General features: G+C 33.9%; 2 protein-coding genes and 1 pseudogene across 2 annotated transcripts; all 3 read right to left on the reverse strand.

Annotated features, from left to right (window-relative positions):
- Positions 1-1,826: 1,826 nt before the first annotated feature.
- Positions 1,827-2,780, reverse strand: LOC142842712 (olfactory receptor 1165-like). The gene has a single exon (XM_075959409.1). It carries the CDS (start codon positions 2,778-2,780, stop codon positions 1,827-1,829), a length of 954 nt encoding a protein of 317 aa, XP_075815524.1.
- Positions 2,781-12,385: 9,605 nt separating this feature from the next.
- On the reverse strand, positions 12,386-13,306 carry LOC142842713 (olfactory receptor 5W2-like; annotated as a pseudogene).
- A 6,508-nt stretch (positions 13,307-19,814) lies between these two features.
- LOC142842714 (olfactory receptor 1165-like) lies at positions 19,815-20,765 on the reverse strand. Its single transcript, XM_075959410.1, has one exon. It carries the CDS (start codon positions 20,763-20,765, stop codon positions 19,815-19,817), a length of 951 nt encoding a protein of 316 aa, XP_075815525.1.
- Positions 20,766-25,007: the final 4,242 nt, after the last annotated feature.

A 25,007-nucleotide genomic window follows, 5' to 3' on the forward strand; every position in this document is an offset into this window, starting at 1 on the left:
GAAGAAAACAACTTTTGAAATGGCAAGTTTCTAGTTCATGCTGCCAGCACAAACTCAGGCTTTTTTAGGAGGTTGAGCACTTGTGGTGTTTGTTGGCAGCAGGCTACAAGTTACTTGCTGACAACATGGGCCAAGTGATTAGCAGAATTGGGGTGGTGAACATGGTTCCCACACCATAGTCTCAGAGGCAGTGAACAGACATCTTCAGTGTTGGACTGAGTGGAGCCAAAAGGCAAAGCAGCCTTAGTTCTAGCATTTTAAGAAGTGGTTCTGGTCAGAAAAGGATTACAGATACGTAAAAACGGATAGATTCAGATTTTTTAAAAAAAAGACCTCTAAATGGGGCACAGTGTTGGATAAATGCACATAGGTATGAGAGAAGGAAGAAAAAGAACATCGACAGTTATAAAAAGAAGTAAACGTGTTTAAAATTAAAACAAAGTAAGATCTAATGAGTCTCTGAATTTCCTCTGTGTCTGTGGTGGGGTTCCTTGGACTTCCCACAGGACAGGGAACCCTGATTGCTTTTCGGGCTGGGGGGAAACTTAATTGGGGGAGGGGGAGGGAAATGGGAGGCGGTGGCGGGGAAGAGACAGAAATCTTTAATAAATAAATAAATTAAAAAAATAGATATTAATTTGTTAGTTTTTGCTGTTGTTTTAATAAAATGGATATTTATTTCCTAAAAAAATTGAAACAAAGTCTTTAAAGGGACAGAGAACAGATGGTAATACATTAAAAGGGTAAAAGAAAAATAAATTATATAAAGATGGAAAACACACAGATAATCCGTATTATGTATATTATTGTTTTTTTTTTATTTTTTGGCTGTGAATGAGTTAAGTACAGAGAGACATTTTATTGTACAGGTTGCTAAGCTAAACTAATATATATATTTTAAGTATCTTGGCTTCAAAATTTGGGTCTAAGAATTTGTTGCTTTGGAAAAGAGGTTCATGTTTTCTTTCCACAGAGGATGATAACTAGTGATTTCCTTCATCCAGACTAATGTGGTTTAGTGGAACAAGATTCTTAGAAAGGTTGAACACTCTCAATAATTAGTTTGCCCAACAAAATGCAAGAAACAGTTTGGAGAGGACTACATCCTAATTCCCAAATATTGTTTTAAAATGTTTGTTTAGATTTGAAAGAGGTTATGCTATAGAGATTTGCATTGATATGGATCTTGGTTTATTGATGTAAATTTAATATATATATATGCTCTTGATGAAGGCATTTTACTTTTGCATCTCATTTAAAAAGGTAATTTATAATTAAGAAATACAGGTTAATAGAGATTTTTTATAATAGTAAAGTTTGTATTCATGTTAGATTTTCTAAATGCTTAGAGATGTATTTCTGATGGATAGATGTTCTTCAGATCTTTCAAAGAGTTTGGAACAGGTATTCTATATTTTTCTGTTTCTCAAATTATTGATTTGACATTTTTCTCTTTCTCTAGAATTCATTGTTTCTTTCTCACTGCATATTGATCATGTACTATACTTATACTAAATAGAGAAAATAAATGTCTGTAGTCTGTCTGCACTTAGAAAATAATACTACAGTCTCTCTCTCTCTCTCTCTCTCTCTCTCTCTCTCTCTCTCTCTCTCTCTCTCTCTCTGTGTGTGTGTGTGTGTGTGTGTGTGTGTGTGTGTATGTATGTATGTGTGTGTATCCCTCTCTGTCTCTCGGTCTCCATCTCTGTCTCTATTTCTCTGTCTCTCTCTCTGTCTCTGTCTCTCTCTCTGTCTCTGTCTCTCTCTTTCTCTCACTTACTCACGCACACACACACACACACACACACAAACACACACTCACACAATTATGTCAAGTGAGAGTGCAGTTTGGAGCTCATAAGCCTCCTGACTGTCTCTTTCACATCTTTATTCCTAAGGCTGTAGATAAGGGGATTCAGCATGGGTATCATGACTGTATAAAGAGCAGTGGCCACTTTGACAAAGAGCCGTGAGCTGTTTGAGTTGGGAACACAATACAGGAGGAGTAAGATTCCATGGAAGATTGTGATGGCCGTCAGATGGGAAGTGCAGGTGGAGAAGGCTTTTCGCAGTCCTCCTTTGGAAGGCATCCTAATAATAGTGACAACTATGAACACATATGAGGCTAATGTGATAAGAACACTAGTAGATTCACTTAATATAGAAATGACTAAGCATACCATCTGACTAAAGGAGGAGTCAGAGCAGGATACAGAGATGACAGCAGAGTACTCACAGCCAAAGTGATTAATAATGCCATAGTCCCAATAAGAGAGTTGTAAAAGAGTATATATGATTATTCCTGCACACAGGCCACCTACCATGTAAGTCCCAGCTACTAGTAGAGCACAGAACTTATGAATCATTACAACTGTGTAGAGCAAGGGGTTACAAACAGCCACAAACCTGTCATAGGCCATCACTGCTAACATGAACATCTCTGTAATCACAAATGTACAAATGAAGAAAAATTGTGTCATGCATCCTCTGAAAGAAATGGTTCTGTCTTCCATCACCAATATCTGCAACAGTTTGGGTGTAAATACACTAGAATAACATATATCCAAAAATGAAAGATGGCTGAGAAAAAAGTACATGGGTGTGTGAAGTCGGGGACTGATCCTGATAACCACAATTATGCCCAGGTTCCCCATCAAAGTCACTGAGTAAATGGTCAAGAACAGGAGGAAGAGAGGTATTTGAAGCTTTGGATATTCTGAGAAGCCCACTAAGATGAATGTGGTCACAGAACTCTGGTTCATCAGTTCACGTGACATCATGTTTCAGATTATAAAAGAGGAAGAGGAATAAAATGAAAGTGAATGGAACTTGAGAGAGTGAAGTGGTAGAAACTTAGTTGGAGCTTGTCATAAAACATAAAATCAGACATGAGCATTTTAAATTTGGAAGCTTTATGCTTCAATTTTTGTTCTTGTGTGGCTGATCACAAATAGCATTTTGAAGCAGTGTCCTTTATTCTTCACTCCTGTGTTTTCCAGATCTGGAATTAAAATGTAATATTCATCAGCATCACTCTATGTGAGCTACAATTATATTTTTATAAAAATATGTATATTATATTTATATTTGTTTGATGCTAGAATATTTACAATAAAATATCATTATATGATGTTAAATACATATATTAAAGTTATTCAAGCACTAAGAAGATTGCAGTGTCCATAAGTTCAAGTCTGAGAAGGTCTGTGCAAACTAAACACATCCCATACGGATCCAAATGCAAAACATGTGACACAAGTTGGAAGGATTTTAGAGTAGTCTACAAATGTCCACATTTAATATCCTTTGATTCTTATTCACTCACACGTTCATAGCACATTATATTAAAAAGGACATGGCCAGCTTTTTTCAGCAGTTATAATAAAAATAAACCACAAAACTTGGCACTAAATATATAAGAATCTATTTTCAACGAAATAAAAATAATATTTAATCTGAACCATCTGGAAATACTTTAGTTAACTAAGAGCATGTCCTGAGGGAAAAGGAATCTAATTCAATTGCAAATGATTTACTTGATCTATTTTTCTATTTCCCCAAACTATTAGATAATAATTGCAATTGTTTATGTTGAATGTGTCGAGAACTGGTATAACTCTTGATTTTGTCTATAGCAAATATTTTCCATAATGCCAGTAGCTATGATTTCCAAGAGTAGACCATTATCTATACCATCATACTCTCCATGGCATGCTGTATTATCAGAACTCTGTGAACGTTATTCTGTCAGTCATGTATTGATAAGCATCTTTTCCATGAGCAAGTATTTGTCTATGCTCTAATGAATATTTCAGTCATTGAACTGTCTAGAGCTGAGAACAACAAAAGTATAACAAAAATAAGAAAAGGGCAATCAAAAGTTCTAAAACAATCATGCTGAAATAATGTAATATGGTAAATTTTAAAGTAACTGAGATATTCAATAGAAGTTGATTACAATAGACTGAAAAACTTCGGTACATTACTACAGCGAATAAATCGTAACAATGATACAGCATTTAAAAATGAAAGGAAAGAAGGACTATACAGCTATATCTTGTCTCCTTTTAGGTTAAGAATTAAGATTTACTTTTGGAACTTTATGTACATCGATGCGTCTCTTGGTAGTGTTAGGTTACCAATTGTTTTCTTTGATTTTCTACTGCTCTACTATGAATATAATGTACCTTCTGTTTTTTTTTCTTCTCTTCCTTCTCTGTCATTCTAAATAACATATTTTTATTGAGGGTACCTTGCTCACTTGTTATAGAATTGTCTAACTTTTACTAAATAATAAGGACATTATTTTTCTCAATTTAGCATATTTTTTAAAATGCACACATTAATTTTCTTTTACATAGACTCCCATGAATCCCAAAAGAAACATGTGAGCAAATTACTTTGTTAATTCTTACAGTATTGTTTTAAACATGGTCTCACTATGTAGAGCTGCATGGTCTGCAACTCACTATGTAGTCCAGGCTTTCCCTAAACTTGAGAATATAAGCCTGCCTCTGCTTTCCAAGTGCTTGGATAAAAGGTATGCATAAATAATATAAAAAGAGGCTGTGATTTGAAAATAGCATAGAGGAGTTTAAGAGACTGCTTAGAGAGAGGAAAGAGAAAAATAAAATGAAATAAATGTAAAAATTGAAAGTTTTTTAAAGGATCTCTTTAAGATGATTTAATTTATGTAATCTGTGAAAAACATTTAGTGTTTTATGTGATGCTTTCTTGACAACTTTCTAAGAAAACTGCTTTATTTTATCAATTCCAGTATTTTCACTCATGTTCCATTTTTTTGCAACTATTTTATTTTCTTTTATATAACAACTCTTACATTTTGGGCTATTTTAAGTGGAAATATTTAATGTGCTATATTTTGTTCATCTGCATCCATTAAAATTATAAGGATAAACTTATAGGTAACTATTGGATTAAAATTTCTGGAGAATGGTTGATTGTTGTGTTACATGCATTTAATAACAGCATTTGGATGGCAGAGAGAGGCAGATACCTATCAGTTCAGTGCTATCTTGGTCTACAGAGTGAGTTCCAGGACATCCAGGAATACACAGAGAAACCTTCTGTCAAAACAACCCACCGAACAAGCAAACAAAGAATAACAACAACAACAACAAAATCTGAAGAGTTACTTAACAATAAGAAGCCAGATTTAAATTCAGTACAGTAGTGAAAGGAACAATAAAATTTAAGTTCAGCACCCTAATAAGTTCTGTTAAATAAAGTAAAAGTATACTTCTCTTTCTCATTTCAATTATGTTTAACCTCCCCACTGATGGGTGGATTCTATGCATATTCCATAAGATTGAAAATATACACAATTCTGAAGTAACTCACCAAAATTCAGTCCATCCCAGTATCCATTTGATAATGTTGTTGATAAAATTTGTAAACTACATGTATAGTCTTTTTCAAATTGAAAATTATTTTATAATTCTCCCAAAATAGTAGTAATTCATCACTGAAACTAATCCAATTGATTACATAAGTACTAATATTTTAGCAGCTCTGAACAATTTGTAAAGAACAAAGGGGAGTCTGTAAGAAGACAGAAACCTGACAATTTATTTCATGATATTATTGATAGTTGAATCTGTAACTACTTGGCACTAGGGACATGGACCCCGAGGAATTGTGATAGCTTGTTATGATGAAACATGTAGAAATAATTAGAGGAAACCTATCCTCTGTTACTGAAAATATGCACCTGGTTTCTATGGCAAACTAGTATGGATACCAGAATCAAAGGTGCGTGTTACCACTGCATGGTCTGTAAGTCTGAGCAGTAGGGCTGCTTTACTCTCTAATCTTTATCTATTAACATACAAATGGAATATCACTACATAGTATATTGGCTTTTTCTCAGTATAGTTGTCTGGGCTTCCCTGCATAACCTTTCAAGCACATGACAAGTAATTTGCATTAATTGTCATTACATGCAATTGTAACTGCCTACAAAACTGCCTAAATATAAATTTAACAGGCCAACCACAAAAGACTTGACAAATGAATGTAGGAACCCTACATGGCTACAACCCTACACAGAGAACTACAGCCAACTAGGAAATGTTGAGAGTGGGAGAAATAGTCCAGGGAAGAACACACCAATTAGTCATCCAGTGCTAAATGGTCAGCCCAGAAAGCAAACGTATAAATAACATTTCTATAAACAGACAGTTTAGAAGTATACATGTATACACATAACTCTTTCTAATTACTCTGAATCCTCTTCTAGTAAGACTATTGGTTTTAAAATGACAATGTTTTCTTTTCCTTAATGTCTATATAATTGGAATTACCAGGCCTATGCTCATGAACCTTTCATTTTCCCATATCCCCCAACATACATCATTTTGATTCAGGTACTTTTGTATCTACCTTCGGGTTTTATTGTGGTGAGGAGACACTATGCCCAATGCAAGTTGTGGTGGCTCCCCGAGAGTTCAGAGGTTCAGTCCATTATCATCCTGGCAGAACATTGCAACATATAGGCAGACCTGGTGCTTGAAAGGTAGCTGCTACATGTTGATACACAGACAAGAGGAGTGGACAGCATTATCAGGTATGACTTAAGCATATTTGAAACTTCAAAGTCTGCCTCCACATTGCCACATTTTCTCCAAAAAGAGTGCACTTATTTTTAACAATTCCACACCTCCCAGTAGTGCCACTCCTTTTCTAGGCCGTTTTCTTTCAAAACACCAAAGCACCTAACTAGCAAAATGTTGTTCTTCCACACTGGTTTTACACATTAATGTTAAATAACAATCACAATTCTTACTTCGTTTATTTCAGGGAATGAGGCTCATTGCAAAATATTTCAATACGAGTGTGTGTGTATGTGTGTGTGTGTTACTCTCTCATATATTGCATCCCAACCACGTTTTCTCCTCCTTCACTTCTGCCTTGTTTTTACCATGACCTCCACTCTGAATAAATCAACTCCTACTTCTGTTTCCCTCAGAAAAAAGAGCAGGCCTCTCAACTAAACATAGCAGAATATGGTACTAAAAGGCCAGGTACATACCATCACATCGAAGCCAAATGAGGCAACTCAATAGGAAGAAAAGGTTTCTACAAGTAGGCAAAAGAATCAGAGACAGTTCCCACTCTCACTGTTCAGAATCCTACAAGAGCACCATAAAAAATACAGATGGATATAGGTTAGAACCCTACATGTTTCCTGGTCTTTGTTAGTCCCAATGAGTTCCAGTCAGTTGAGCTGTGAGCTGGGTTCTCTTGTTCCTGAATGTTCTGTTTCCTCGTATTTTTCCTCCCACTCCTCCACAGGACTCCTGAGCTCTATCTGAGGTTTAGCTGTGGAACTTTTATCTGCTCCCATCAATTGCTGGATGAAGTCTTTCTGGTCTCTTTGGTGAGCATTCTGCTAGGCTCCATTCTCAGAATAATTTGAAGGCAGAGTACATTGTACCTCAAAGGTTTTGTAGCTGAGTTGATATCTCAATTCCTACAGTTGAGACCTTACTTGGTTATGAAAGATGGCTGGTTCAGGATCTGTTCACCATTAATAGGAATGTTTGCAAAAGTTAGTCTGGTATATCCCACGGAGTTTCTATTGCACTAAGTTTCCACTTCATGCCCAAAATGCTCTCAGTATTTTATTACGCCACTCACTTGATCTCTGTAGTAATAGGAGCGGCAGGGCTGCGTCCCCAGCACCCCTGCCGCCTGGCTAGCTTATACCCCAGAATAATTACATGGACACTGTATTCTTTTAAACACTGCTTGGCCCATTAGCTTTAGCCCTTACTGGCTAATTCTGATATCCCGATCAACCCATCTCTAATAATCTGTAGCTCCGATCTTACTGGGAAGATTCTAGCCTACGTCCATCCTGGGTCGGAGCTTCATCGTGCTCTGCCCGGGTGAGGAGAGGAGCATGGTGTCTCTCTGAGGCGTCTGCCCCCGAGAGGAGAGCTGTCAAGTCTGAGCTCACTTCCTCTTCCTCCCAGCATTCTGTTCTGTTTACTCCACCCACCTATGTTTTAACCTATGAGGGCCAAGCAGTTTCTTTATTGCTTAACCAATGAAATCAACAGATTGATATATGACACTCCCACATCAGATCTCTCTTATTCCCAATCCCACCTGTCTCTAGTCTACTCATTAAAACTATTCTGTTTTCCCTTCTCAGAGAGATCCTTGCATCCCCACTTAGACACTCCTTATTACTTAGCATCTTTGAGTCTGTGAATTAGCATAATCATTTTTTTTGTAAATACAGAACATTTACTTCACAGCTAATACCTACATATAAGTGAATACATACCACATTTGTCTTTTTGTGTATGGAATATCTTACTCAAGATGATCTTTTCTAGTTCAGTCCAATTGCTGAAAATTACATGATGTCATTGTTTTTAAACAGCTGAGTAATACTCCATTGATTAAATTTACCATATTTTATTTATTCATTTTTAAGTTGAGAGACATCTACATTACTTCCAGTTTCTAGATCTTATATGTAAAGCTGCTGTGAACATAGTTGGGCAAGTGTCCTGATGATAGGGTAGAAGTCCCTTGTATTTGCCCAGGAGTGGTATAGCTGGTCTTGAGCTATATAGAGTCTTAATTTTCTGAATAACTGCCACATTGACTTACAAAGAGGCTGTAAAAGATTTGCTCCCACCAAAAGTAGAGGAGTGTTGCCCTTACTCCACATCTTGTCCATCATGAGCTGTCACTTGTGTTTTTTCTTAGCCATTGTGACAGGAATCAGATGCTATCTCAAAGACCTATTGATTTGTACTTATCTGATGTCTATAGATGTTGAGTATTTCTTTAAATGTTTCTCAGCCATTTTAGATCCAATGTTCCACTTTTAAATTTGAATGTTTGGATTATTGGTGACTAGTTTCTTTAATTCTCTTTATATTTGGGGTATTAGCCCAAAGTCAGATGTGGAGTTGGTGAAAATCTTTTCCCATTCTTTAGGTTGTTATGTTTTTCTACTGATAGTGTCCTCTATCTTATAGCTTCACAGAGCCCTATTTATTAATTGTCGATCTCAGTGCCTCTTTACTGATCTTCTGTTCTAGAAGTTGTCTCCTATGCCAATGACTTCAAGGTTATTACATACTTTATCTTCTATCAGGTTCAGTGTATCAGGTTTTATGTTGAGGTGTTTAATTCACTTGGACTCAAATACTGTGCAGGATGAGAGACGTGGATCTATTTTTCTTCTTCTTCTTCTTCTTCTTCTTCTTCTTCTTCTTCTTCTTCTTCTTCTTCTTCTTTTACAAAGGAAAACATTTATTTGGGAACTTAGAGTTTCAGAGACTTAGTCCATTAACATCATAGTGAGGGACATAGCAGTAGGCAGTCTTGGTCTGGAAACATAACTAAGACCAGTAGATGGAAAGAAAGGCTGGACCTGAAACCTCAAAGCTCATTCCCATAGACATACTTCCTCCAGAAAGGCCATACAACCTAATCCTTATCAAATAGTGATATTTCTTGATGAATAGGAGCTCAAAGATAGGAGCCTATCAGGACCACTAGTTTTCAAACCATCACAATGACTATATAAAATAAAGATGCATCATATAAGGTATTTATTATTATTATTATTATGGCAATTGTGAAGGGTGTTGGTTCCCTAAATTCTATCTCAGACAATTTGCGGTTTGTATATAGGATAGTTACTGAGTTTTTAAAGTTAATCTTATGTATAGCCACTTTACTTAAGGTTTTCATCGGCTCTGAGAGTTCCTTGGTGGCATTTTTGGTGTTACTGTTCTATACTATCATATTTTCTGTAAATAGAGATTCTTTGACTTCTGGGTTTCCAATTTGGGTAATCTTGATTACAATTACTTATCCTATTGTTCTCACTAGAACTTTAAATACTATATTCAGTAGAGATGGACAGTGTGGAAGGCTTGGGTTGTTCTTGATTTTAGTGGAATTGCTTTAAATTTCTCTGCATTTAATCGTATGTTTCTATAGGCTTGCTGTTGCTGTGAGTTGACATAATGCTTACATGTGTCCTTTGTGTCCCTGATCTCTGCATGACTTTATCATGAAGTGGTACTGGAGGTTTTTAAAACCTTTTTCACCATCTAATATGATGACCATGCAGCTTTTTATTCTTTCAGATTTTTTATATGATGAATTACATTGACAATTTTTTATATGTTGAACCATTCCTGCCTGTGGAATAAAGCATACTTGGTGATGGAAGGTGATCTTTTTTTTATGTGTTCTTGAATTCAGTTGGCTAGTTTTTTTTTGGGGGGGGGGAATATTTGTATCAGTGCTCATGAGGGAAATTATTCCTGTTCACTTTTCCAGACTTTCCATTCTTTGATTTCCCTCAGTGTGTTTTATTTACTGCTGCTATTTCAGTTTTTAGGTCTTGAACAATTTCTTTGTCCCCGCTCCCCACCCACAGGCATTTTCTGACATTCTTTAAGTAATTCATTGACTCTTTTTCCATTTTTTTGTTTCTTTTCCTTAATTTCTTTAAGGTTTTTTTATTTCCTTTTTAATGACCTCTATCATCTTTATAAAGTAGTTTTTAAGGTAATTTTTCTTGTTCTTCAGTTCTTCAGCTGTGTTGTTATATTCAGGTCTAACAGTCATGGGACAGCTGGGCTCTGGTGGTACCATATTGCCCTGCGTTTTGTTAATTGTGTCTTCAATACCTGTGTGTCTATAGTCATTTCATATGTTAAATTTTCATACATAAAAGAATTTATCTGTAAATATTTGTGTACATTCTTGTTCTAAAATACACCCTCCAAACATTTTACCAACACCTGATACATAAAAAATGTTATGTTATCCAGTATCTTATTTTCTTATTCTTGTCAGCATTCTTTTTGTTTTTTTTTTTACAAAATATGATGTTAGAGTTTTGAATTGCAGAAATGAAATACTTGGACCAGAAGTCAAAAATAATTAATATGCCAGTTTGGAGATACTTATATAAAAACAGAGTAAAATTAAATAACAGTTGAATGAAGAAGATAGATGATGAAGTAGAACCTATAACAAAGGATGCATATAAAGAGAAATAAATAGGAAAAATTCCTTAAAGAAACGAAGCAATGCTGATGAACAGAAGTTCCATTCCATCACATAGGAAGAAACTAAAAGTTCAGTCACAAATACCACTTTAATTTCTCAAGATTTTTTAATTTTAATTTTTATTTATTTATTTTTTTACAAGCAAACTGTTCCTTCCTTTACTTCATCTCCTTCCATCCCCGCCTGTACCACCTTCCCTTCGCCGATCCCCCCCATTTCTATTGAGAGAATGTAGGGACTCCCATGGATATCAACCAAACATAAAATATCAAGTTGAAGACTGATTAGGCAACTCAGTATGAGGAAAAGAGTCCCAAAACATGGCAAAAAGAGTCAGAAACTACCACTGATACCACTGTTTGGAATCCCACAGTCAGATAAAGCTACACAACAATATCATATATGCAGAGGGCCTAGGTCAGTCCCATACAGACTTTCTGGTTGTTGGTTCAGTTGCCATGGGACCCTATGAGCCCAGGATAGTTGAAAAGCTTTTAAGCAGTGACGTTGATCTCTTTTTCAAGAGTTGAAGATGACTAGATAGTAAGTTGCAGCTGTTTATGCATACAATATTCTGTTTCCAAAGATCTCCCTGTGCTAATATTATTTGAAGTGCAATGATTTTACAATAAGAGTATCATTGATGATAGAAAGTCTGTCATTGATTTTAACATCACAATCAGGCAAGACTTCTGTGGTTTCCAAATGTCATAGACCTGTTTGCTTCATTTCCTACGTAGCTGTTGTCAAATCTTCAAACTATAATGTGTTCATCTTTTCAACATGTATAACTTTAATTCTCCTGTTAACAAAATATTTTCCCCACCCAATGAATTTAAAACAATCGCCTGTAGAAAATACCCTATACTTCATTTACTTCAGGATCATTTTGAAGTGCATTTTAAATTTTTGAAGTTCAATTAAAATCTATTGCTTTTACAAGAACACAAATTTATTAGAAAAATAACCATTGAATTTGCATTGAAGCATGAGGTATAGAATAAGTAAAGTGAAACTAGTAAATATTCATTAAAGAGGGTAATCAAAACTACTATGAAATAAATATGCCATCAATCAAAATAAGCAGGAAAATTTGTAGTCATGAGAGCTATGCGTTAGTCTTAGACATATGCTGAAACTTGCCATATTTTGAGATCTGCTCAATTTACTCTAGTTTGGTTTTAGAACAAGTGAACAGTTTTACTGATTTCAACTACAAATTACAACTTTTTTCTATGTCATCATTACATTTTCTAGGGGAGGGGGAACATTATTTATAAGTGTATAAGTTTGTGTAATGCAATGTGGTTTAAAACCACATTTTTATTTTCAGTTTTTGAATAGCGTCTTTCACATCCTTGTTCCTCAGACTGTAAATCAGAGGGTTTAGCATGGGAATCACAAGAGTATAAAACAGTGAGGTTATTTTTTCTTGATCCAGGGAACATGAAGAACTTGGCCGAAAATACATGAAGAGTACAGTTCCCTGGAAAATGGCCACTGTTGTCAGATGGGAGGTGCAGGTGGAGAAAGCTTTGAATCTCCCCTCAGCAGAACGGATCTTCAGGACTGATAATATGATGTAACAATAAGAGACTAGAACTCCTGAGATGGTGCTCAGTTCAATGAAACCAAAAACAGTAAATAAAGCCAGTTCATTGACTTGTATGTCTGAGCAGGAGAGAAGATAAAGTGGAGGCAAATCACAAAAGAAGTGATTGATCTCATTAGACCCACAAAAACATAAGCGGAATGTCAAGGTTGTATGTTGTTGCTACCAGGTAAACCCCAGCCATGAGCATGGAACACACCATGCTGGACATGTTCACTGTTTAGAGCAAGAGGTTGCTGATGGCCTGGTACCTATCAAAGGCCATTACTGCTAGCAGAAGACACTCAGAATCTGCAAAGACACAGAATGTTAAGAACTGCAGAGCACAACCAGTCATGGGAATTGTTTTCTCCTTCTCTAAGAGATCCACCAGCATCTTAGGTCCAATTGCTTTGGAATAGCAGAGGTCACAGAAAGAGAGGTTGCTAAGAAAAAAGTACATGGGTTGTGGAGCTGAGAGTCCATTCTAATTAAAATGATCATCCCAAGAATAGACAGAAGAGTAATGAGATAAACAAGTAAGAATGTGGTAAACAGACCTACTTTTGTACCAGGGTTATTGGTAATTCCCAAGAAAATGAATTCATCCACAGAAGAGCAATTTCCCCTGTCCATTCTTCTTTCTTTTTAAGTAAATTTTGAAAGATATTTCCAAATTTGAGTAGGTGTATTCTAGTTATACCTAAAAACGAAAATAAATCATTCTCTGAATTTTGATCCCTAAGAAATCTACCTGGTCATATTCTACTCTGAAAGTAGATCTTTATGATATTGATCATAATAAAACATACCTGATAATCTTAGGGTTAAGTTGTCATGACTTTTATCATCCAGTTAGCACTGTGAAATATATAACTTCTTACATTTTCAACATTTTTGAATCTCCCTTCCCCTTTTGAAAATATATTTTGATTAACTGAAACTTACTTAATCTTCAACATATGTGGACAAAATAACAATCATAGTAATGTGAGGCTGTAAAATAAAATGTTTGATATTTCTTCATATTTTAAAACATTAACCTGAACAAAATATTAATTACTAGTATCTATAGTCTCCAAATTAAAAAAAAACTTTGTCAGTTCAAATACCAATGGAATTCTATGCCACTGGTTAGATAAAATTAAAATCATTTTATTCTAATACTCTGAAGCATATAACATTCAATAATAGGGAACAAATCAGATTTTTAATTAAGAATATATTTTAATTTCACTTGTTTGCTCCAAAACAATCATCTAGACAGAAAGCCTTAGAGTCTGGTCCTTTAAAGAGATATAACCAAATTGGAAATCTTATAATTTAATCCATTTATATTTGTTTTATGTCAAGTTCTTAAGTCAAAATTATATTTTGAATTTTAAAAGAGCATAAGACAATAAAGTTTGCAGAGATGTATATGTTTGACTTTTAGTGTATGATACATTTGCAATATTATATGTAGACCCCTAAATGAAACACAGGGAGGGGAAATGGATGGATATACACTGAATACTTTTTCTATTATTTTGGCTCAATAATTATCATGTATGACTTACATGATGTTGAAGTGAAATTGAAATTTCTCAGGTTGTTATTTATAAAGTGGTATTTCCATAACCTGTTATAAAATAAACATAGAGAAATAAGTGAGCAGATAGAAATTGATTCATGAATATATCTCGTATTGTTTTCCGAAGAAGATCAATATTTTTAACCTTGTGCTTTTTAAATGTGGAAACCCAGGAACTTTCCTGAGGTGAACAGATCAATGGCGTATGAATATTGGGCAGCTGGTGCTGTTTTGTGCCGGTGAAAATTTCGTGTATATATCATCCATCCTTGAAGTTCCGTCCCTAAGGCTTTGGTGTAATAAAAACATTTAATTTATTATGTTTCTAGTTCTCTGTTTTCCCTAGTGAATACATATACATTGTAGACAATGCTTTAGTTTAAGTCTTGTTGACAGTCATTAATTTCACATTCTAAAATGTAATTTATATGAATGTAATTTGTACTATAAAATTTTATCTGTATTCCAAACTGAAATGAATTGAACTAAAATGTATTCATACTTAAACATTATTTATAACCTTCCTGTATTTATTTCATTTTGAACCATTATTTTAAATCCTCTATTGAATTATTGCTAATTTTCACTGTTGCAGTTTTGAGATATAATTAATATACAATGAAATTCATGCAGGTCTGAAAGTAAGTACTATTTGCTTTTTCATTACTGTAATTTGATTTTTCTTTCTCTGTGCTTACTGAGCGTTCATTGCTTCAATATGAAATATACAAGGCACTTTACTATTTACTTTTGTTCTTTAGAATGTTGTAAAATACTTTCTGATTCCATCAAGTTTGTTTGTATTTTATATATAATATATATTATATATTTATTTGTACATGACTTATATTGCTTATTAGTTTATAAATCAGATATATAGAGCTCTATATTTTACAAGATCTTTGCTTTTTCTCTTTTATGTACTGCGGCCTGAAAAAAATACTGGATTCTGAAACCTTCTGTTTTGGTAGTCTATTTTGTTAGAGTATTTGCAAGTCATGCTACTAAACCCTCTTTATATATACATGTATGTGCATTCTGTACATTTTGTTTCTCTAAAGAAACCTGACTAAGGCTTGGAGGGTGGTCAGTACCAAAGGAACAGAGGGGTGAGAAATAAGTAATACTAAGGATGTCTGAAAACTGATAAGGAATCTTATTTTATAGTTACCAAAATTTACATGTAATACATAATATGTATAGAATATATGTATACAAAACATGTGGAAACTCTGAGTAGTTAGTCATGAGAGTCTGGTTGACTCCTAAGGAATATAAGTTATTGCCGTTGACCTTGGTTCCCTTTAAGAGGTTGAGATAAGTCTCTATTGCTGAATACATGGTTAAAGATTTAAGACTTAGAAGACTCTAGCTATATATGACCTAAATGCCTCTGCCCTGAAGAGGAGAATGCAATATTTCATATTCCCCTAATTTGCCATATAATCTGTCAAGGGACAAAAGTAGCCAAAGTTCTGCCTAGATAAGATATGTATTTATCACAACAATGACCAGCATGATATTACAATGGTGCAATATGGGGCTTTGCTTGTTCTTTGACATTAACCATCAGCTATCTGATTGGATTGATGTACTCTTATCACTAAGGGAATCATGCCTTGAAGTGGAAGCCTAGACAACCATTCATGCATAGTGCGTTAGGGCTCTCAGATGAGAATATACTGCTCAGACCTGAATAATCTTACAGAAACTATATTAATTACAACATTAGGCCAATAGCTTAGGCATATTTCTAGCTAATGATTATATCTTAAATTAACCCATTTCTATTAATCTGTTTATCACCATGAGGCTGTGGCCTACCAGAAAGTTTCTGACAGATGGGTGGCGTCTTTCTCCTGCAGCAGCTACATGGCATCTCTCTAACTCTGCCTATTTTCTCTCCATATCTGTTCAGATTTCCCGCCTGACTTTACTAATCCATTGGCCAAACCTTTTCTTTAATAACCAATGGTAATTAAAACATATTCATAGCATACAGAGAGGAATTCCACATCACCCTATGATGAAAAGTATGGTATATTTGAGTTTACTTATTCATAGTCTTTACAGATAAGGAGTGCTGGGTAGCCTGGATTCACTCTCAGCTGATATGGGGAAAAGGAACCTCATTTAACCCTGCTCAAACCTTAACAGGTTACTAATATGTAAGGTACTAACTTTCACTACGGTTTATTGATGCAAGATTTTAGTCTAGGAAATTAACTGTTTGTGTCTTAACATTAAGAAATAAGAGGAAAAGACTCATTTTTCATTATTTTATATTACTTTTTTCCCATCTCTTTAAAGACTTTACTTTAAAACTACTCATTTTTTTCTATGACTGTCAATACCCCTTTTATTTTCTTATGACTATACACAATGTTAGAAACACTGGAACTGGTTTAGAGGTTTTTTTTTTCTCATCCGGATATGTATTTACTGTGTATCTCTAGACTCTTTTGTCTGCATGAACACAGAACTGCAAAGCTGCTCAGCCAGGAGAACCTCTGCTGTGACTTTGGCAGCTGTGCTGCCCTCTTCTTGAGTGTTGAAAGCCAAGCCTAAATCTTGATTGCCTGGTTGGAAGTAGCTGACAGAGAACTGTGTTTAAACTCCCACCTCTTCTTGCACTGTGGCAGGCATTTTTTTTTTACTTTGTATTCTTTTTCTATTTACTGTAAAATGTCTGTTTAAATGTTATGTTGCAGAGTTTCTATCCCCTTTTCTTCAGCTTTCTCAGGTCTTACATACATATATGGAAATCATATTGGAATGCCAAAATGTACTTAGTTTTGTTTTGTTTTATTTCTTTTTGGGAACCCACCACCCAGCTCCCAAATAAATCCATGGAGACTTGTTCTTATTTTTAGGAATGCCTAGTCTTAACTTGACTTGTTTCTAGCCAGCTATTCTTAAATTATCTCATATATGTTTTTGCCTCTAGGACTTTTATCTTTCTTTGTTCTATATATTTCTCTTTCCTTTCTTCTCCATGGTTTGCTGTGCGGTTGGTGGGCTGACACTGGCCTCCTGATCTCATTTTCATTTTCTCACTTCTCCCTCTTCTCTCTTCTTTGGGGCATAGATTTTTTCCTCCTATTCATTCTCTTTGCCTGGCAGCCTCAACTGTTTTTCTCTCCTGCCTAGATATTGGCCATTAAGCTCTTTATAGACAAATCTGGTGTTTTCAACCAGGCAAAGTAACACACCTTTACAGAGTTAAACAAATGGAACATAAATGAATACAACTCATCTTTGTATCATTAAACAAATATTACAAAGCATAAACAAATGTAACATACCTTAAAATAATAGTCTACAATAGAGGTTGGCAATAATGCAATTTTATTTTAATTAAGCAAAGACATTGAATATTAAAATATTAAATTAGTGGAAAATAAATGTAAGTTGATAGAAATAAGCAACCTGGTAGGAATAATCAAAGTTTTAAGCAAACCTTACTCAGTACAACTAAATATTAACATAAGGGAAAATTCCTAATATCCGTAGTGATTAAGAAAATCAGAGATCTATTTCATGTTACTATAATGATACTATTATTCTGATTCTTGTCCTGTTTTATTAATTTTAATGCTTTTTTACAATAGCAGACTTAGATATTTTATTAACAATGGTTCTAATATTTTGCATTCCATGATATTACATTAACCTTGTTTATATGAATAGTATCATGTTAAATTAAAAAGAAAAAGGTATCAGAAGATAAACTCAAACTCAGATATTATATCATACTACCCAATAAAACCTGTCAACAGCTAGGTAGTGGTAGCACATGTCTTTAATCACATACTCAGGAGGCAGAGCCAAGCAGATCTCTCTGACTTAGCGGCCAGAGTGGTTTATCATGAGTCGAAAGAGCCAGAGTGAGTTTCGGGAAAACCAGGGCTATACAAAGAAACTCTGTCTTGAAAAAGAAAAAGAAAATGCTGGAATAATTTAAAATCTATACAGGAATATCAACAGTTAACATAAAGCTTTAAAACCATAAGACTCAGCAGTGAAGAGCACAGCCTGCTCTTCCAAAGGTCCCGAGTTCAATTCCCAGCAACCACATGGGAACTCACAACCATCTGTAATGAAACGTGGTGCCCTCTTGAAGAAGAGACCTGGTCAGACATCCTTGTCAATTTAGATCATGAAACCCTATATGGAAAAGTTTGACAGAACTGTCATACATAGGCTGCCCACACATGCTTCAGCATTGTCAGAGCATAAATTTCAAAATTTCAATTTTCAAAGTAAATTTCAGGAAAGTCAGTTCTACACAGAAAAACCATGTCTTGAAAATAGGGGAAAAAAAGAAAAAGAAAAGTAAAACCTGGCAAAATGTAAAACCTATATAGTAACAAAAAGCTTTAGAACCTTAATTTTTCACTTGTTTTTATTTTTGTATCTTTTATTAAACATAGGATCTCCATATCACGTTAAGTGTTCGTTCAAGTTCTGTAAAGAGTCAAGTTGTAGTTTTGATGAATATTTCATTTAATCCATTTCTTTTATTTTATTTATGTATCCACATTATATCTCTAATTTCTCCAGAACTTTTAACATAAAGGGATATTAGATATTGTCAAAGATCATTTCTGCTTCTAATGAGATGATCATGAATTTTTTCTTCTTTCATTTTGTTTATATGGTAGATCACATTTATTGACTTTTGTATATTGAACCATCCTTGCATCTTTGGAGTAAAACCTACTTGATTGTGGTTTATGATATTTTAATATGTTCTTGAATTTTGCTTGTAAGTATTTTATTTAGAAATTTTACATTTTTCTTCACAAGGGAATTTGGTCTGTAATTCTCTTTTGGTTTTAAATCCTTATGTGGTTTAGTTATCAGGATAGCTATATGTTCCTAGAGTGAATTGGGCAATTTTCATATGTTTTTATTTTGTGGAATTGTTCTAGAAATATTGGCTTTATTTTTTTGAAAGTCTTTTTAGAAATCAGCAGCAAATCAATCTGGTCCAGAGTAGTTTAAGAGTAGGCACTTATTGCTATGAACTGGCTTCTTAGGTTTGCCTTCAGAAGTCCTTCAAGTTTTAGGATGCTATCTTTTCATTTTAATTAAATTCTAAGACATATTCAAATTATTTCTTAATTTCTTTCTTGACCCATTTTTCATTTAGTAGTGAGTTTTCAATTTCTATGAATTTGTAAAAGTTTAAAAGCTTCTGTTGTTACTGCTCATCTTTTACCCATGGTGATCAGGAAGGATTCATGGCACTATTTGAAACTCCTTGTCCCTTTGGAGAATGGGTTGCTTTTTCACATTCATTCTTTGTCTTTTTATTTGGGAATTAAGACTGTCCATGTTGAAAGATATCCATAAGATGTGTTTGTTGATTCCTGTTATTTTGTTCCTGTGGTGTGTGTGTGTGTGTGTGTGTGTGTGTGTGTGTGTGTGCATGTGTTCATATATGCTCACACGTACTCCCCTATTTCTCTCAGATCTACTCCTCCTTCTCTACCCACTCAAAATGAGTGGTAGAGGTTTATTTAGGCTGTTAATTAAAACATATTAAGTTAAAACTTCATTCTATCAGTATTATATTGAGTGAGAGTGCAGTTTTGAGCTGAGGAGCCTCTTGACCGTCTCCTTCACATCCTTGTTCCTTAGGCTGTAAATGAGTGGGTTCAGCATGGGGATCAGGACAGTATAGAGCACAGTTGCCACTTTGACCAGGAGCCGGGAGCTGTTTGCGTTGGGCACACAGTAGAGAAGGAGGATGATCCCGTGAAAGATGCTGATGGCAGTCAGGTGAGAAGTACAGGTGGAAAAAGCTTTTCGGAGCCCACCCTTAGAAGGCATTTTGATAATGGTGAAGACTATGAAGATATAGGAGGCCATGGTGATAAGCAGGCTACTACCCTCACTTAATATGGAAATGACTAAGCATGCCATCTGACTGAATGAGGAGTCAGAACAGGATACAGAGATAATGGCAGAGTACTCGCAGCCAAAGTGATCAATGATGCCAGGTTCACAGTAATAAAGGGCAGTGAGAGTGTATGTGATTATCACAGCACACAGACCACCCCACATATAACTTCCAGCTACTAAGAGAGCACATAGCTGACGAGACATAGCAACAGTGTAGAGCAGGGGGTTACAAACAGCCACAAACCTGTCATAGGCCATCACTGCTAACATGAACATTTCTGTAATCACACATGCACAGCCAAAGAAAAACTGGACCATGCAACCTTTTAGGGAGATAGTTCTCTGTTCCACAACCAAGATCTCCAGTAATTTTGGTGTAAATACACTAGAATAACATATATCCAGAAATGAAAGATGGCTCAGAAAAAAGTACATTGGGGTATGAAGTTTAGGGTTGATCCTTCTGACGACAATTATGCCAATGTTGCCTACTAGAGTGACTGTGTATATGGCCATAACCATAAGAAAGAGTGGTGCTTGGAGGTGTGGGTAGTCCGTGAAGCCCACCAGAATAAATGTGGTCACAGAACTCTGGTTTATCTTTGCATATACCATGAGTTACCACTTACAAAAACAAAGAAAGGAAAAAAATGAAGAAATTTTAACAGTAGAACTTGATAGGGTAAAAGCTCAGATGACACCTGATATAAACAACAACAGCAACAAAAATCTGATGATCTTGAACTCAGTAGTGTTTTGCTTCAGGATTTATTCTTTACCTCAAACTGTGCATTTCTTTACAAGTTGGATCTGTTCTTTAATCCTGTAATGTTCTCACCTGGAATAAAAATAATTAATTATATGAAATGCATATAAAATCCTCATGATTATTTCTGATCGTTGGAATGCTTCATCACAGAAAATAATTGCAAATGAGACATTCAGCTAAATAAGAAAAATCAATATGGTCTGTGCATTCATAGTCTCATGTTTGAGAAAACTGGAAAGTTAAAAACATATAGCATACAAGGAAAATAAAATAATAGGAACTAGTCATACAAATTATTGACATAGAAATTCACAATTCTTTATATTAAAGGTGTTTTATTTCGTTGTGCTGTATTTTGTTTGATTTTTTGTTTGTTTCAGTAATGACTGAACCTATGGCCTTGTGACTGCTAGACAAGAATGCGACTATGCAGTTAACAAAACCTTCTTTTTACTTTTTAAAAGATTTTGAGGATAACCTGACTTTGGCGCAATAGCTGACTGGCATTAATTTTGTTAACTTCCTAATTTACATCAGAATCAAAACAACAGTGATACAGATTAAAACCAAATGATTGTTAATGACTTCTATAGTTTGTACATCCATCTTAGCAATACTTCTCTCTCTTTTTTTCTGAGTCTCCTCTCTTAACACCCGTAACCTCTTCAGTTTGATTTGACAATAATCATTACACTGATCATCAAAATTAATTCCATATTCAGTTGTGTAGAAGGGAGGCCTTCATTAATATTTACTTTTATTATTATTACTACTAGTAGTAATATTTTCATTAGCTTTCTCAGACTAATTAAATATATATGTATATATACAATCATAACAGAGCCTCTATAAAATATTATTTTTATTTTTTATAAATCTTTCCATACATATGTGTTAATCAATTTCATCTCTTTCTTCCTTTAAGTCTTTACATAGTTTTTCAATTGTTTTACCCTCACAAGTTCATATTTTTTAAAAGAAACTATTATAATATTGTCCTGAGCTAAATTCAGTATTAAAATTGGCATCTACAACAATAGAATAAAATTGTCATAGACAATAAAAATATGAATTAGGAGACCTACTATGAATTTTTTACTTACTGTATAACTATTAAATAAGAATGTAAAGCTGTTTGAACTTATTAATTTTACTGGTCTACAAAAACTATTCATGCATTACACATCAGACAAACACTTCATTCTTATGTACTGAGAAATCTTAGATAAATTGGAGGTCCCCAGTTTATTGTTAAATTACAAATTCTGATTTACTTTGTTCTAAATTTCTAATATGCCTTTTTTATCAATTTATATGTTATCTTCTTGAATCTTTGACACCTATTTGCCTTAATTCAGGACTCCCAGAATACATAGTATCATTCAGTAAAATTCCCGTTTCCAGAAATTATCGTAAATATTTGTCATAATCTTATCTTTCTACATACTATTAAAATTGGAGCATGTATCAATAGTTTTAACTGCTATCTCACTGTAGAAATTTAAGCTCCACACTCACGCACATCAGCATCATTTCTTTGGTAAACATAAAGGAGGAGATGAGCATGGGTCTGCATATTCATGACCCAAGGACTCAGGAGTCTTTTGCAAGTGAATAATGGGTTGTAAATTAGACTGAGTTACAGAGTAACACTTTGCCTCAACAAAAATCAGGAAAATCTACAAGAGCACAGTAGCTGAAATATAATGTTAATGACATGTTTTTATGAAAATAAAGTTTTCTTTATAACTAATTAAATTAAATATCCTAACCACCTTTGGGATTACTGCAAAACCAGTGGTTATATCATTCAAAATAGAAACCAAAAGAGCAGGGGGCTTCAAATATGTATACTTGCTCTTAGATTTTTGTGATTAACATTCAGTTTTGATCTCTGGTGTCCAATGATTTGTCACCCAGGACTCTGGGTTAAGTCACTCTATGTTCCCCAAGGCTTTTATTCACCATCAGAGAGAAAATCTATGATCTTTAAAGTATCTTATTTTGTGACTCTTGTGACATAAACCAGGGTTAATGGAAACTACACAGAAATGTATGCAAATGTCCCCAAACTCCCTCCATCCGTTCCACTCCAATCAGTAATTTACAAAGAAAAGTCCTTCCTCTGTTATTACACTATAATCAAACTTACTAACATTAGATGCAATACTTTAAGAAATTTTTACAGTTTGCTATAAAATTTATAAGATTAACTTCTAAATTGATTTCAAAATCAATAACCTAGAACTACATGAACAAGACAATTATTTTATTCTTGAGATTTAATCTCTTTTAATGCTGAAGAATAATTCCATTCTTCCTCTTAATTTTTAATGCTATCTTTCAGTCAGGATTTTCATTATGGTTTCCCTAGAAAGAAGTTTTTCTATGGATAACACTTGTTCCTGCAATTTTATTTTTCTTGCATCTATAACTTCTTAATATCTGCGGTGTATTGCATATTTTACTCAGTTCTGTGTATCTTTACATGTTTGTTGACGCTCATGTACCTAAATAAATCAAATTTCGTGTTGTCACAACTTGTATTTAACATTAAGTTTTAAAATCTTTGTATTAGTAACACAGCAATAAAAGAAATGGCTCAAACAATCAGCATTGGTAAGAACAAAGGAAAAAGCACTTTAATATAAGCTATGTACTCCAATGGGTAGATGCCACTGTCTCAACTCACTTTTCCATCTACTATCCTTCAGTTTTTAAGGATTTTCATATATATTCTGGAAGATTCAAACAGTTTCAAGTAACTCACCAAAAGCATGATTTTCAAGATGTGCTTTTAAGATTATGTCATTTTCTTATTAATAAACATGAGCGATATCCTTCAAAATTAAAATGTTTTAAGTTTCTCAAACAAAGGCAGGAACTGATCCTTGTAAAATAGAAATTAAATAAAGAATGCAATCATCAAAATATTTCAAAAGAAACATATAAACATCTTGAAGAAGACACAGGATTTAATCTGTATTAAATATGGTATTATTTAATATGAACCAACTACTTGACTTTGGGGAAATGCACCCTAGAGAACCCTCACTGATGATTGTCTTGGACTACAAACATCTAATTAGAAGAAATTTCCTCTTTTGTTTTTAGAATGTATAATTTTCCAGGACAATATTGTGTTCTTTTCCAGACCTCATATACAAAGTTTCTCTCAATAGGATTTATGTTTATGAGAATTATTAAATTAACAAGTGAATCTAGTGGAATTCACCAAGAATAGTTATACTAGCTAAGGTTCAGGGAATTGTCCCATCATATGTACATTTGGGGCAGCTCTAACTGAACTTAGTGGTTTATAAGAAAAATGTTGGGAATTTGTAGTGGGCAATGGGAGGTATATTTCATTTTATTTTCATTGTACACATTATACATACAAACATACATTCAATTATAAATGAAACTTTAAATAAGAGAGATCATAATTCTTTATTGCATGTGATACTGAGTCAAATATATTAGTCCAAAAAATTAAACAAAGATAATTAATATTTTGTTTTAAAGAAAGGTGTCAAATGCTGTCAATCATATGACAAATGGAAAAATGGATTTGGTTATGAAATTTATGGTTTACTACTACAATAAGTATGTATCTAAGGAGAAAAGAGAGAATAATGTTGATACATAAGAACATGTCTTTTAAAGGATATTTTATGATACAGCAGGCTCCAAGTTTGAAATAAAAAATATTAAAAATTGTAATTGTCATTGTTTTTATTTGTTTTAGAGTTAAATGTATATTTTTATTTAGCATAAGGATCTGGACCACAGTTGAAAGGATTTTTATAGAGGATAATAAGGAGATGCTAAATTATGTGTAGAGAAGAAGAATTTGATTAAATATGTTATTTATATGCATGAAAATGAATAAAAATATATTATTATGTAAAACATATGCTAATAAAATATAAATAATAATTTAATTTCAGTATTGAAATTAGAACATATAAATAGTATTAAAAAGATGAAATACATCCCAAATTATTCCCATATTACACCTGAATTTTGAGAATCTTGTCTAATATTCCCAAACACTAATTAATATATTTTGCTATAGCATTACAATA

The sequence above is a fragment of the Microtus pennsylvanicus genome, chromosome 1 (genome assembly GCF_037038515.1).
Source record: "Microtus pennsylvanicus isolate mMicPen1 chromosome 1, mMicPen1.hap1, whole genome shotgun sequence".
Classification (NCBI taxonomy): domain Eukaryota; kingdom Metazoa; phylum Chordata; class Mammalia; order Rodentia; family Cricetidae; genus Microtus; species Microtus pennsylvanicus.